Source organism: Manis pentadactyla, chromosome 11, assembly GCF_030020395.1.
Source record: "Manis pentadactyla isolate mManPen7 chromosome 11, mManPen7.hap1, whole genome shotgun sequence".
In the NCBI taxonomy this organism is placed as follows: Eukaryota; Metazoa; Chordata; class Mammalia; order Pholidota; family Manidae; genus Manis; species Manis pentadactyla.
Window position 1 is genome coordinate 11,208,785 of NC_080029.1, and position 15,012 is coordinate 11,223,796.

At 39.5% G+C, this 15,012-nt stretch overlaps 2 protein-coding genes across 2 annotated transcripts in view; one reads left to right on the top strand and one right to left on the bottom strand.

The window, feature by feature from the left end:
• UBR7 (ubiquitin protein ligase E3 component n-recognin 7) overlaps positions 1–2,404 on the bottom strand; it is a 28,324-nt gene extending 25,920 nt beyond the window's left edge. Inside the window, exon 1 of the mRNA XM_036882088.2 lies at positions 2,201–2,404. Within this exon, the coding sequence (XP_036737983.1) occupies positions 2,201–2,350 (150 nt within the window). The 5' untranslated portion in view covers positions 2,351–2,404. The remainder of the gene's footprint in view (positions 1–2,200) is intronic.
• Positions 2,405–2,549: 145 nt separating this feature from the next.
• Positions 2,550–5,754, top strand: GON7 (GON7 subunit of KEOPS complex). The gene is made up of 2 exons (XM_036882089.2): positions 2,550–2,812; positions 5,009–5,754. Exons 1-2 carry the CDS (start codon positions 2,605–2,607, stop codon positions 5,101–5,103), a joined length of 303 nt encoding a protein of 100 aa, XP_036737984.2. The 5' UTR covers positions 2,550–2,604; the 3' UTR covers positions 5,104–5,754.
• Positions 5,755–15,012: the final 9,258 nt, after the last annotated feature.

Consider the following 15,012-nt stretch of genomic DNA (forward strand, 5'->3'; position numbering starts at 1 on the left):
GCCTTGTAAAGTTTATCAAATCCCAAGTTAGTAAAATCTCTAATCAAACTTTCAACCAGCTTTTACTCAGGAACTACCAGCTTTTAGCCACAGAAGATCCCTCACCCTCACGTAACCTCCTCACCACACGCTAAGATGGACCCTTCTCTCCGCTGGAAACTGTTCCTGGAAACAATGGCCGCAGATGCCTGGCTTCTGGCACCCGTATCCTCTTGGCACCATTAGAATCAACAAGTCCTCGACCTATGGTTACAGGGAACCTTCATTGATTTCCAACCTGAAGAAGTCCACATCTACTCGTCCTTACTGTGGGGAGTCCTATCAACCCTTTCCTCCTGGTCCTCAAGCCCTCACTCCCTTCTCCACCCCCGTTCAGCAGGAAGCAGTCAGAGAGAAAGCAACGTCCACAACCCCATAGAGGAGAAAGGGGGGAATGAAGGGCCCCCACTCATAAGATGGCGAACTTCCTGCTTCTCTTCCAGGTCCTCGGTTCCCACCGGCGCCACCTGAAGCCCAATCACCCCTCGCCCCCCTAATCCCAGCACCTAGCCAATAGCCACCAGCCCCGTAGAAGTGACACCACAATCACCCCATGCCCCTTCCTATATAACCCAGCACCTTTCCCTAATAAAGTGGAATTCTCCGGTGAATTGCTGCTGTGTGTCGCTCCTTTCCTTTCAATACTTATAGTTTTGGAAAATGTGATTCCACCAAAGAAAAAATATCAACGTTTTTTTAGGAGAGACATGATGAAATATTTAGAGGTAGAGTGTCATAGTGTCTGCAACTTATTTTCAAAGGACCTAGAGAAAAAAAGTGTATTATATAAAGAAGAGAGAAAACATGGCAAAAAGTGAATATATATATATATATATATATAAGAGGTACACAAACATTTATAATATTCTTTCAATTTATCTGTAGGTTTAAAATGTTTCCAAGTTAAAAATCGGGGGCAAAATGGGCAAAATTTTTAGAAACCTTGATAATGGCTACACTCCTCTTGGAAGGAGGGAGAGACTCAGACAGGCTTTTCAGATTCCTGTAATGTTCTAGTTCTTGATCTGGGTGGTAGGTACATATTTATGTTCACTTTTATTCCAAGCCATACACAGGATTTGTGCAATCTTCCATATATTTAATAGAATAAAATGAAAATTTTAAGGAAGTCTGTTTTAAAACCTAACTACATTTCAAGAAATAGCTTCCTTTTTTTTTTTTTAAAGGAAAGCAGAGAAAAAGTTGTTTTAGTGGTGACCAAAAGTTTTAAAATACCAGCCAACATGTGGGACAAACTCTAGATACCAGGTTTATTCAACAATCTAACCACAACCACTTAGCAGTGCAAACTCAACTGCCCAATGATGAAAACTGCTATTATGATCTCAGTCCACACCACACAACCCAGTCTCTCTCCTCATCCCTCCGTGTTCCATGGAGGTAACCTTCCTCCTCTCAATTCTCATCCCGTTTGGTTTTCTTCTACCCACCGTTTTCCATTTTTGTACTTCGAAAATGAGTCACCAAACACCAAATCACACCCCCTCGAATCCTTGTTCATAACGTCTTCCAAGGGCCAAATTTCCTGTTCAAGCGGACCCTTCTCAACTCCGCCTCCCCCCCTTCTTGGTCAGTACCACCTGCTGTTCTGGCTCCGGTCTATTCCCACGGGGGCGGACTGCAGACAGAAACGGTACTTGCTTTGTCTCCCCCAAAAAAAGCTACCTTGTCAAACTAAATTGCAGAGAAGTTAGCTGTCAAGGGGCCTGGTCCGGCGTTGGGAATTTCAGATCCAGAGTTCTCTTCTTTAACTCTGTTTTGACTCTTCCATCCGGTTCTTAACAAATGCTCTTAGGATGGGAAAAGTAGGGACAAAGACGTCTGGATTTAAGAGGTCACGGGAGGGGTTTCTGAAAAGTAGCCGGGGCGCCGAGAAGAGACGGAAAAAGAAGAAACGAGCAGCTGCCCAAGCCCGGGGAATCCTGAGGGGCTGAGCCGGGGAAGACGGAGGGAAGAGGGGCCCTGCTGGACACAGGCTGAGGGTGAAAGGGCAGCTGGGCCTGGGATGGGGAAGTCTAAAATAAATGACGATCCCGGACTACCACGCAGGAGTCGGGCGGGCAGGAACAGGGCAAGGCGGGTCGGGATCAGGAGGTCCGGCCGGAGCCTGGGGAAGGCGGGGCCGGGGCCGCGCGCCCACCTGCGAGTAGGAGCACTTCTCGGAGTCGCTGCCGCCCAGTACAGCGCACGCCTCTTTCTCCAGCTCCTCGTCCTCCTCAAGCACGTCGACCAACGATACTACGGGCTCCAGCTCCGACTGCCGCCCAGCGGGGCCCTCAGCTCCGGCCATGCTCAACTGTCACCCAGCCAGCCGCTCTGCCCAGGCGGAGGCGGGAAAAAAACGGCCGCGAGGGGCGTGGCCGGAGGAGGCGGGGCATGTGTGACAGGAGCCAATCCTAGTGAAGGGAAGCGAAGGAAGGGGGAGGAGCGACTGTGACAAACGGAAATCATCTTTCGCCAGTCTCCGCCTGCTCCCGCCCTGGGCTAATTTCCGCTTCCAGGTGAAGCTTTCCAGAGGCGCCCTCCTGAAGCTCGGAACCCGCTATGGAGGTGTTGGGCGAATTTATCGGGCCGGACGGGCAGAGCCAGCAGCTGCGGGTGACTTGTGAGGCGCCGGGAGACGGCGACCCTTTCCAAGGACTGTTGTCGGGCCTCGCCCAGATGAGGGAGCTGGTGGCCGAGCTCCTACCCACCCAGGTTCAGCGGAAAGGGCAGGACCAGGTGGCGGCGGCTCCAGACGAGGCCCTGGACGGTGAGCTTTGAGCTGAACGACAGACAGGAGGGCAGGGCGAGGGAGCCCGTGTAGTAGAGTTGGAAATAGTGAGCCTCGGGGGAAGAGGAGTTCCAAGTTTAAAATGTTAACACTTAACGCCATTATTTGGGCTGCTTCTATCCAGGCGTTTTCACAACTCTTCTAATTTATCTCACAAAAAACGTGCTGACCGCCTGCTACTGTACTCTGTGTGGGGCGCTGGGCTAAGCTCGGGAGAAAGAATGAGGCGAATGCGGCTCAGTTCCTGTCCTTGGGGACTCAGACCGGTGGGTGTTAGACAGGTAGAAGCTCTATTAAAGATTGGAAGGCTGACCCTAGCTAGGGCCCTCTGTAACTACTGTAAACCGAGAGGCGCCAGGAAGGCTTCAGAGAGGGCATGACTTTTGAGCTGGGTGTTGAAGGATGAAAAGGAGTTTTACCAAGTGTGAAATTTCAAACCTGTTTGGAAGACTGCCATCTATCACAGAATAGGAATAAATCCAGATTACAGTTAAGCACGCCTAAACTCCTAGGGGCTCCTATACCATATCCCAGTTTAGTAGATGCAGTTTGAAAGTAGAAAACGTGAAATGTAACTGCACTAATTTTGTTAAAGTCTTGTCTTGAATACAAAAATAGGTAGGTTCATTTTGACTGCCCAGAGCTGGAACCTTAAGAACTAAATAGTGGAGTCGGGACTTAACTCCTCTAAAAAGGAGCGTAAACTGTACTGTACTTTCTTTTTCTTTCCATCTTGTTTACATCTTGATAGTTATAAATAATGTGAAGGAGCCAAGACTGAACTCAGAACACTACACGTTAGTTGCATGTTGGCCACATATATTGAGAGTGAAGTCCTGTTTGTTAGCCCCAAAAGTACCGCTCTAATCTGCTGAAAATGTTATTGGCATAAGGATAGGTATAGCTAGGTCTATTTTTTTTTTAATGTGTTATTACTTATTGGAAAAATAACTGCCAACTGTTCTATTAATGATGGGTCAGGAGTGTCTTTAAATAGGACATTTTTTTCTGTTTAATGAAGTCGTCCCAATAAAGCTTAAGTTTAAATTTTCTTCTTAAAAAATGTGATAGAGATTAAAATGGTGAATTTTATATTGTATGAATTATATCTCAATAAATATACAAAGGAAAGTGATAGAACTGAACACTAAAAAGATAATCCAGTTATCACATATGCAAAGGATTTGAACAGATAGTTCTTCAAATACGATATACAAATGACCAGTAAGCACATGAAAAGACACTCAACGTCATTGGCCTTGACAGAAGTGCAAATCAAAGCCACAGTGAAACACCACGTCATACTCATCAGGATGACTATAATCATAAAGAATATTAGCAAATACTGGCTAGGATGTGAAGAAATTGGAGCCCTCATACATTGCTGTGTAATGTAAAATGGTGTGCTTTCTTTGGAAAACAGTTGGGCAGTTCCTCAAAAAGTTAAATGTAAAAGTACTTTATGACCCAATGATTCTATTCCTAGGCATTCCTAGTTCTATACCTAGTTCTCCCAAGACAACTTGTTCACATAAAAACTTAGGCCAAATGTTTGTAGCATTATTCATAATAGCTAAAAAGTGGAATCACAAATGTCCATGAGTTGATAAGTGGTTAAACAAAATGTGGAATATCCATACAATGGAATATTATTCAATAAAAAGGAGTGAAGTATTGTACTGATAAATGCTGCAACATGAATGAACCTTGAAAACATGCTAAGTGAAAGAAGACAGATACGAAAGGTCACATATTTATTTTATGGTTCCCTTTATGTGAAATGTCCAGAATAGACAAAACTGCATAGAAAGCAGATTAGTAGTTGCTAAGGGCTGAAGGGAATGTGAAGTGAGTGCTAAGGGGTATGGGATTTCTTTCTGGGATGATGAAATTGCTCTGAAACTAGATAGCAGTGAATATACTAAAAATCAATAAACTGCACTTTAAAAGTGAATTTTATGGTACATGAATTATATCTGTAAAAAAAACGTAATGGAAAAGAATGGTTTTTAAACACCAAAATTACTGAAATCTTTTTAACCATACATATTTGGGTCTGACATATTCATGTTTTTTTTAATCCCTAAAGTGAAATGGTCTCATTTGCAACGATTTTGGCTATATTTTTTTCAACCACTGAACATATTGTAATACAACAAATATTTATTTTAAAAGGTGATGATGAAGATGATGCAGAAGATGAAATTAACATTGATAACATGACTAACTCAGATGGACCATCTGCAAAACGTCCAAAACCACCACCTTAACATATTTTATAAAAGTTAAGACTGCCACTATATCTTAGTTATCATGCACTGATATCTACACTCTAATTTGGAAAACATTTGTTCTCTTGGAACAATTTTGTCAAAAAACTTTTTTTATTTCCAGCAGAAAAGATATAACTGTGGAGAAATAAATGTTTTCTTGAGTGAGAAATAAATTTCAGACCTTGGAAATAAAATAGAACACAATAATGTGTAAAAGGCCTCTGAGTTGGCGACGTGAATTTTAATTGTTTTCTACTTTTTAAGCAGCAATTGAATAAAATTGTGTGACGTCTACATCTTTTAGCTTCTGTTTCTGTTATAGAAAGCACATGTCAAAGTTCACAGGCAATAATATTTCAAAGAACTGACATGAGCAAGTGGTGAAAACTGGTATTAACCTGAAGAACAGCAGTTCTGTGTAAGAAGGAAAGCAGAAATGGAGAGATAACTGAAGAGAAAGAGCCATTGAGAAAGACTCAAGGAAACTTTGAATCCACACTCACAGCTGACATATGGACATTGAGAGATGATATCACTCAATTAATATATATTTAACTTGTACTTTAAGAGACACAAATGGGGTGTGCTTTTATGTTATGTTTTTTATAAACACAAATGTAAGTTTTTAAGTAAACAATTTATATTAGCTCTTCAGTATTTCCTCTCATCCTTTAGCCATACTCTGATTTTGCTTAAGAACTATTGAATTCTTTAAATATATATATATATGTGTGTGTGTATCCTAAAATGTCTGTGTGTATCCCTTTTCTGCTTGTCACTGGAACTACGGCGTTTTATAATTTACTCTCCTATGCATGTTTCCTGATCGGTTTAGATAGCTAAGACAAAGAAAGAAAGTAGCATGTACCTAATGAAATGCAAATAGAATTTTAGAGCTAGAAGTAACATTACAGATGATATGCTTTATTTCAGAGACAAATTGAATCTTAAATAGGTGTTTTCCCCGAGTTACAGAGCTAACTGCTTGTGGAGCTGGATTATACACATAACCTTTAAAAGATTACCCTAACACTTTCCCAGCTACACATTCTGAAATTTATAGTATGCCAAGTACATGCTATTAAGGAAACTGAATTTGTTCATCTTTTCATAACTCTGAAGTATTATTTCCCTTGGAACACTAGCCTTCCACTAAGTGCTCCTGTGTAACCAAACAATACCAACCAGATAAAGTTCTATACATCTTCAGAAATTACCTTGTTTAGTTTGTGATAATGGCTCTAATATTGGACTTCAGTTACTGATTTCTAATCTTTTTATGCAATCCTTTAAAAAATAACTGTATAATTAAAATAGTTCATATTTTTAAAAATTAGCTAAACTTTGCTCCTGACTATTGTTTCCTTTGTTGTTTAGTAAATATGAAGAAGAACTGACATGAAATTTATAAGGAAGAAATTTCAAGATATTTATGCTTCTTGTTCAGTGTTTTTGAGGTCTGGGCTATAGGTTTGGTTGATCTTTAACTTAATTTTAATACTGATTCTAGTTCTAATACTGTCATCTTCATAAGTGAGCCACGTGCGTGTGCGCAAAAAAGATCAGTTTGAAAGACCAGTAAGAGGAAATGCCTTGCCTGGTTTTCTAATCGGGTGCCTTCTAAGGATACAAACATTAGCCACAGGAAAGCAGAACCCAGTTTATCTCTGAAACAGCTCCAACTTTACCCTTCTACAGGAGAGTCAGCCTCACAATCCTACCTAAAAATAAACTTGACACCAGACTTTGATAAATAATCTTCTAAAATGTGAAACAGGGAGTTTAAAAGGTGAAGTATATGGACATAGGCAAGATAAATATCTTCCCTAAGGTTAAATGGTTTTGTGTACTTTAAGTAGATTAAGAAATACTTGTTTTGATAGAGTTCTGTGGCCAAAGACAAGACCTTTTATAATAGATTGCTGTTGGTTGTTTGCAATATTAGTAAGTTTGAACATTAAAAAAAATAACCTGGGAAGAAAACTTTACTTTGAAAAAAATAGGTAAAAAGTGAGAGGAGATTAGTTTTCTCCCTCAGTTTAGAGGTAGTGTTCACACTCAGAGGATTTGTGCTTCTGCAACTAGTTGCCTTTCAAATCCTGAGCCAAGTGACCTCCTTTGCCTGTCCAGCTCTTCTTATCCTTTAAATTTCAATTTAAACATGTATTTGAGAACTTTCCTGGCTTCATAGACAATGTTTGGACCTCATGCTGTATGTTTCTGTGGCTCTTCCCCCCAGTATTTCCTCCCACATATTATGAAATGTACTTTATTAGAATTATTTCTTCAGCTTTTCAGGGTTTTTGTTTTTTAACTTTTATTGAGAATTCTTGTACTTTTAAAGGAAATAAAGGCTTTCTTCCAAATGAGAAAATCAGTTGGAGATATCTGTTGCCCTCAGTTTATTATGCAGTATTTTTAGCCAGTTCCTATTTAGCCTATTAAAGATACACCTATTTCTCAGTGGAATTGTTCAATCAATGGATTGAACAATTATACATTATATATGTAATGTATATAATTATATACATATTATAATGTATGTAATACAGAAAGATTCATAAGACATTCTGAAAACCTAGGCTTTTTAATTCAATTGTTAACATGTATATTGTGATAAATGTTCCCAAGAAGTTCCTGTTTGACCTTAACTCTGGTAGTTGAGCACCACAAAGTTCAAAACTATTACCATAAATGTAGCTGGTGATGGTTACAAATAAAATTAACATGGGGAAATTAATTGCAGTCATTTTGTGATAACCATTTCTTAACTTTAGAAGTATATAGTAAGAGTAGAGTGTAAAATTCTTGTAGAAATTAGAGAATATTTGTAAAATAACACTCAGTTTTAGCATGAGAAACAAATTGATTTTGTGGTGAAGCTAGGTTCTTTTCTCAGTACCTAGAGCATAATTTCAGTAGATACAGATACGTAGAATAAAAAACAACCATAAAAGTACTAAAAGAAAATGAGTAATAGTTTTTATAGTCTCAGAGCAAGAAAGATTCCCTAAACAAGATTTTCTTTTAATCCAGAAACTGTAATAGTAAAGATTAGTAAATGCAATTACATAACAAAATTTTCTGAACATTCTGTAAATAAGTTTAAAAGACAATGAGGGAAGTATTAATATTTTCAACACAAATGACTAAGAACTAATTCCTTTGATAAATCTCATGTGTATCAGTCAGAGAAGGATTATAGAATAGAGAACAGCAAGAACACAAGAAAATACATGTGGCTTTTAAGTGAAAAAGCCTTTTCAAATAAATGAAAATTAAAACCACAATGTGATAGAATGTTTTATTTTTCAGACTGAAGTACCAAAAGTTTGGTGCAATATTAAGCTGGAAAGAGTGTGAGGTCTATAATAGATTGATGGTGAGAGTGTAAACTGGTATAAGCTCTTGGAAAGCCAAGCTGATTCTGTCTAAGTGTTAAATGTACATGCAATTTCACTTACAGAAATCATTCCTACAGATAATAGTGTATGTGCATGATTTTGCAAAACTATTCATTGCAGCATTATTTTCAGTAACAAAAGACTAAATAACATAATGACCACCAGCAGAAGACCCTAGTAAATTAAAATAGAAGAACATTAGTACAATATTTTTGTATAATGAGGCTGCCCTGGGTGGCGGCCAAAAGTAAGAGACTTGCCAGGGACCAGTATACCTCATTATCAAGGGAAAAATGTGGTCTTTGAGAAATGCAAGTTCCTTGAAAATTTAAAGAATGTATCCATGAAACAAATGAACACACTCTTCCCAAATGTAGAGAAACATTGCTGGACAACTTAAACCAAGTTCTCCAGAGATTGCAAGCAGCTACTGACTTCAGTCTGTAGACTCCAACAGAGAGCAGGAATGAAAAAAGACTCGTAATGACCATTTAATAGCTAGTGAAAAACAGCATATAATCCAGTGGGAGGATTTCATGAAAGAACAACACAACAGGCTGCAGTAGATGAACACAGAAAAGCAATGGAAAGGCTTAAGGAACGATATGCCAAGATGGAGAAGGACCTAGCAAAGTTTTCAATCTTTTAAGAACTTGAACCACAATAATGACAAAATAACAAGAAAACATTGACTTCCCCACGAAAGACTATTATTCTCACCAAACCATTTAACCTCTAGTTTCATGCTTAGCAATAAGTTCAGTGGCACTACTACATGAGAAGAAAGACTCTTGTGCTGGAGTCTAACTTAAAAGTTTAATAGAAGAGTGCTGCATCTTTCCAGTTTAAGAGCCTATACGTGATTATTTGATTGAGGAGGAGAGGAAAAGTGGAATAAATTTACTCTTCGTTATTCAGAATTGCTCATCTTCTTTATTGATTATCTCAGAGAACTGTAAGTATAGACTTAGAAAAAATTATTTAATGCATTCTTATACAGGGCTAATATTAGTTTATTACTGTGGCTTAGAAGACATACATAATAGCTGCCTGTCATAACCTCCTTGGCTATTGGGAGAATATATAGACTATTATTCCATGAATGATGTAGATAAAAGCAACTGAGCTTCGAGCAGCGATCACATTTAAGAGAGGTGAGAGTTTCAAAACTTTGGACAGTAGCAAAGATGGCCGTGTTGGTGTCTGAAATGCCTATTGGGAAAGGTTACAGATACTGCAGTGCAGCATTGTGCATTTCACTGGATGACAGGATACACTTGTTAAGTTTTGTGGCCTTCCAACACTTAATATTTTCAGCTTTTAAAACATGCTTAGAAGGAAAAGGTTACCAAAAATATATTTGACTTTTGCCTTCCCAAGAACCATAATCTTGCCCATAGTATTTACCTCATTTTTGTGTCTGTTTTGCTGTGGGTAAGCTTTGTAAGATAAATAATGTCTATATGTGTTTCAACTGTTTAATGAGTAATCAGCAAAATCTGCCAAAGAGTCCCTCTGGAACCATATAAAGATTCTGGCCTTGAATAAACCAGAAGTGTTTGACCATATGGCAAGTGATCCATGTTAAATGTAAATCCATTTTAGTGTTTAATGTCTATTGTCATAAGCAGGTGTATTATGATGAAATATGTACCAATTCTGTCATCACTGTGGTCTTTAAAATCTGCATCTAACTGTCTAATTGAGGAACTAAGTTGATTTTTTTATTTGCCCATAAACCAAGCAAAATCAAATGTAATATATTCATAAATGACATATCCAATAAGGGGTTGACATCCAAAATATATAAAGAGCTCACCTTAACAAACAAAAAGCAAATAAGCCAATTAAAAAATGGGAATACGATCTGAACAGATACTTCTCCAAAGAAGAAATTCAGTTGGGCCAACAGGCACATGAAAAGATGCTCCACATCACTAATCATCAGCGAAATGCAAATTAAAGCCACAATGAGATATCACCTCACACCAGTAAGGATGGCCACCATCCAAAAGACAACAACAAATGTTGGTGAGGAGGTGGAGAAAGGGGAACCCTCCTACACTGCTGGTGGGAATGTAAATTAGTTCAACCATGTGGAAAGCAGTATGGAGGTTCCTCAAAAAACTCAAAATAGAAATACTATTTGACCCAGGAATTCCACTCCTAGGAATTTACCCTAAGAATGCAGGAGCTCAGTTTAAAAAAGACATATGCACCCCTATGTTTATCACAGCACTATTTACAGTAGCCAAGAAATGGAAGCAACCTAAGTGTCCATCAGTAGATGAATGGATAAGGAAGATGTGGTACATATACACAATGGAATATTCAGCCATCAGAAGAAAACAAATCCTACCATTTGCAACAACATGGATGGAGCTAGAGGGTATTATGCTCAGTGAAATAAGCCAGGCAGAGAAAGACAAGTATCAAATGATTTTGCTCATCTATGGAGTATAAGAACAAAGAGAAAACTGAAGGAACAGAACAGCAGCAGACTCACAGAACCCAAGAATTGACTAACAGTTACCAAAGGGAAGGGGACTGGGGAGGATGGGTGGGAAAGGAGGGATAAGGGGAAAAAGGGGCATTACGATTAGCACACATAACGTGGGGGGGGGCGGTGCACACAGCAAAGGCAGTATTACACAGAGAAGACAAGTAATGATTTTATAGCATCTTAGTACACTGATAGACAGTGACTGTAATGGGGTATGTGGTGGGAACCAGATAATGGGGGGAGTCTAGTAACCATAATGTTGCTCATGTAATTGTATATTAATGACACCAAAATAAAAAAAATTAAATATAATAATTTAAAGAGTTTATGGCAAATGAATTCGAGGTATGGGTGAATCTTTCAAATATTTTGATTGCTCTTTAATACAGAAAGGCACAAGAAAGAAAATTTCAATAATAATTTTGTGTAGCTATTAAAAAGACCAAATTATAGCTGTATGTAGTGTTAAGGATGGATCTCTAGGATATGATGTTAAATGAAAAAACTAGCAAGAGATGGAACAGTGTATAGAATGCTACTATTGGAGGATATTGGCTAGATACAAATATAGTATCTCTGAAAGGATAAACTGCTTCCTGAAAAGAGGGAGTTGAGGTTGGGAGTAAGAAGGAGATTTTTCATTATTCTCTTTTGTTCTCTCTGCATTAAAAAAAAAACTTATGTATTTTTCTACACAAATACAAAAAGTGTTATTGTAAAACTTCCAATTTTTAATTTTAAAAAGCCATTCTTTAAATGTAATAAGGGCACATTAGCCATATTAACAGTTTAAAACATTGACATGTAATTGAGGGCAAAAGTTAATCAATTTGAACTTAAAAAACAAAAAGTCCACATTTCCCAGGTGACTACTACTATGTCAGAAAAGGGAATATTCAGCTTCTAAAAGGTTAGACGAGCTGGGCTAGTAAGTTTGAGGTAGGGTGCCGTAAAAAAAAGAGGTGTTTCTAAAACTGATGTGCCTGGCCTTAACCTTCAAAAAACTGCTCTCTAGCCAGTGCATTATTCTCAAAGTATAAAATGAATTTCACTGGATTGCTTGTAACTATTCGTTTTCAGGTGACCTTTGGATCACAGTTGCTCTATTTAAAGACATGACACATGGAACAGTGAATGCTAGACAGTAAGGCACTATTTAAATCTTTTAAAAAGTAGCAGCTCACACTGCAACGGGGTATGGGTGGGGGGAACGACTTGATAATAAGGGTGAATGTAATAACCACATTGTTTTTCTTGTGAAACGTTCATGAGTGTATATCAATGATACCTTAATTTAAAAAAAAAGCAGCTCACATTGGGGCAGCAACAAGGCCACTGGGGTACAGTTTTAAGTAGAAGTTTACTCTAATACCAGAAAATTCTGGGGATAGAAATGATGTGTAGAAACACATTGCTAGCTTAAATAAGTTCTTTTGGGGGCCAAGGTATTGCTTTGGACACCAGAAATTGTGTGCTGTAGCTCTAAGATGCCATCATGCCCCTTGGTGCGTGTTAGTGGTTTAGGAAACTGTTATCTTCATGGTTGAAACTTGAGAATTTCTCAAGGCTCTAACCACCATGTAAAACATTGCTTATGAATGCGGTATATGTTTTTCTCTGCATCAGTAAGGAAAATCCCAAGACAACCAACATCCCAAGAACTGTTGGCAAAAATAAACTGACCATTTTAAATCTTGGCCTTGAAAAGAGTATGTCGCTACATGCTGAAACCTGAAAGCTTAATAAGCAAACCCATCCAGAACATGTGAGAGATGATGCTTCGCACTTAGCAGTAAATGTTAATTTTAGCCTTTATTCTTCTGCAGTGACTAGACTGTTTTACAGTCCAGTGAGAGAGGTGTTCAGTGGCAATAAGGATCTTTCATGCAGTAAATAATTACTGAGCATCTACTGTGTGCCCAGCACTGTTCTAGGCTTGGAGTATACAGCAACGAACAAACCACAAAAATCCCTCTCCTCGTGGAGTTTAGATCCTGAGAAAACATATAATGTCAGATGATGGTAAGTCTACAGAGAAAAACAAGGGAGAAGGGTGCTTACTTTTAAATAGGGTGGTCAGAGACAGCCTCACTAAGCTGATAATTGAGTGTAGGTCTGAGCAATGTGATGAACAGGCCAAGGCCCAGCATCCAGCAGGAGGTACACTGAGTGCAGAGGCCCCGTAACAGGTTTTTCTGGTGTGTTCTAGCAAGATCAGTATAGCTGGAGTGAGGGGTGGAGGCACTAGTAGAAAATGAAATGGACGTCACAGGCCACTTACTTAGGACTTTGTATGCCAAGGAAGGACTTTTGATTTTTCATTATGAGAAAGGAAGCTATAAGAAAATATTTGAGAGGAGTAACTTTTTAAATTTTGGTGTAATATTTTTTAAATTAAGGTATCATTGATACACACTCTTACGAAGGTTTCACATGAAAAACAATGTAGTTACATTCACCCCATCAAGGTTCCCCATACCCCATTGAAGTCACTGTCCATCAGTGTAGTAAGATGCCACAGTCACTACTTGTCTTCTCTGTGCTATGCTATACTGTCTTCCCCATGACCCCCACACACCACGTGTACTAACCATAATGCCCCTCAATCCCCTTCTCCCTCCCCTCCCCTTCCCCTTTGGTAACCACTAGTCCCTTTTTGGAGTCTGTGAGTCTGCTGCTCTTTTGTTCCTTCAGTTTTGCTTTGTCGTTATGAGGAATAACATTAAAAAAAAAATCCCTCACCACTTGTTAGATTTGTAGAGGGACTCGAGTTGATTTGATGGGGGGAGAGACCAGCTTGGTTTTGGACAGGATAAATTTCAGATGCCTTGTGAAATACTAGTAAATACCAAATAGGCAGTTGGATATTCAAGTCTGGAGCTCTAGAGAGAGATGCAAGGTAGTGACGCAAATTTGGGCATTTAAAGCTGTGAGCCTGGGTGAGTTGACCAAGGTGCTAAGAAAGAACTGTATAGGGAAGAGAAAAGGGTATGCCAACATTTAGAAAGTGGGCAGGTCCCCAAGAAGAAACCAGCAAAGGAGACAGGAGAAGCTGGTGAGGAAGGCAAAGCATCTAAGTAGAACTAAGCTACTGATAGATGGTAGCTACTAGCCACATGTGGCTATTTAAAATTCAGTTCCTTGGTCACACTAGCCACATCCCAAGGGCTCATTTCATGTGGCTAGTGGCTACTGATTTGGACAGCCCAGACAGAGAACATTTCCACCATCACTAAAATTCTCTTGGGCAGTACTGATCCAGAAGTCAGTTGAAGAAAGTATCTCAAGGACAGGGAGTGTGTCAAAAACTAGTAATTGGAGGATTGACATTTGCCCACTGGGTTTAGTTATGTGTACTTACCAGCAACCTCTTGACAAGGGTTTGGCACAGTAAAAGGCAAAAGGCCTGACAGGATAAACTGGAGGAGATGAATTAGAATCAGAAAATGCAGACACCTCATTCCTGACCCTTGGCTCTGGCTGGCAGCTCTCTGCAGTCTGCTCAGTGTGGTTGTGCCCACAGATGTCACCCTGTTGACAGGCCTGGCCTGGGGCTCCTGGGGCTGCATGCCAGATCTGTCCCAACCTGCCACATGAGCAGCTCGGGACCATGGATGTCGCCATGGCTGCTGCTTCCCGTTTCTTCCTGCTGTGGGCTGAGTCTGGTCATACCTGGAGAGCTACAAGTGGGAGTGAGGGGGACTGTCCTCTGTCTCACTTTAGGACCTGACCACCCCCAGCCTGCCCTGTTCATGTGTGCTCATTCCTGGCAGACCTCCCCTGGATCCTGGCCTCAGTTACAGTGACCTCTTCTGCAATCATGACCTCTTGATTTCTCCATGGTGACATCCTGGAACCACACAGACCCGTTTATAAGGCCCTGCTCAGTAGCTGCCTCCCCTCCCCATGCTGTACTTAAGCCTTGAGAAAAAAAATACAAGAAAGATTTAAAGATCTGCAATTCAAACAGCTGGGGTAAACGTACCACAAAACATTTGT

Excerpts from the sequence above, each read along its gene's own strand:
- GON7 (XM_036882089.2), top strand. The coding sequence starts at position 2,605 with ATGGAGGTGTTGGGCGAATTTATCGGGCCGGACGGGCAGAGCCAGCAG. Across the intron at positions 2,813-5,008 it reads TCCAGACGAGGCCCTGGACG|GTGATGATGAAGATGATGCA; the intron begins GTGAGCTTTGAG and ends TTATTTTAAAAG.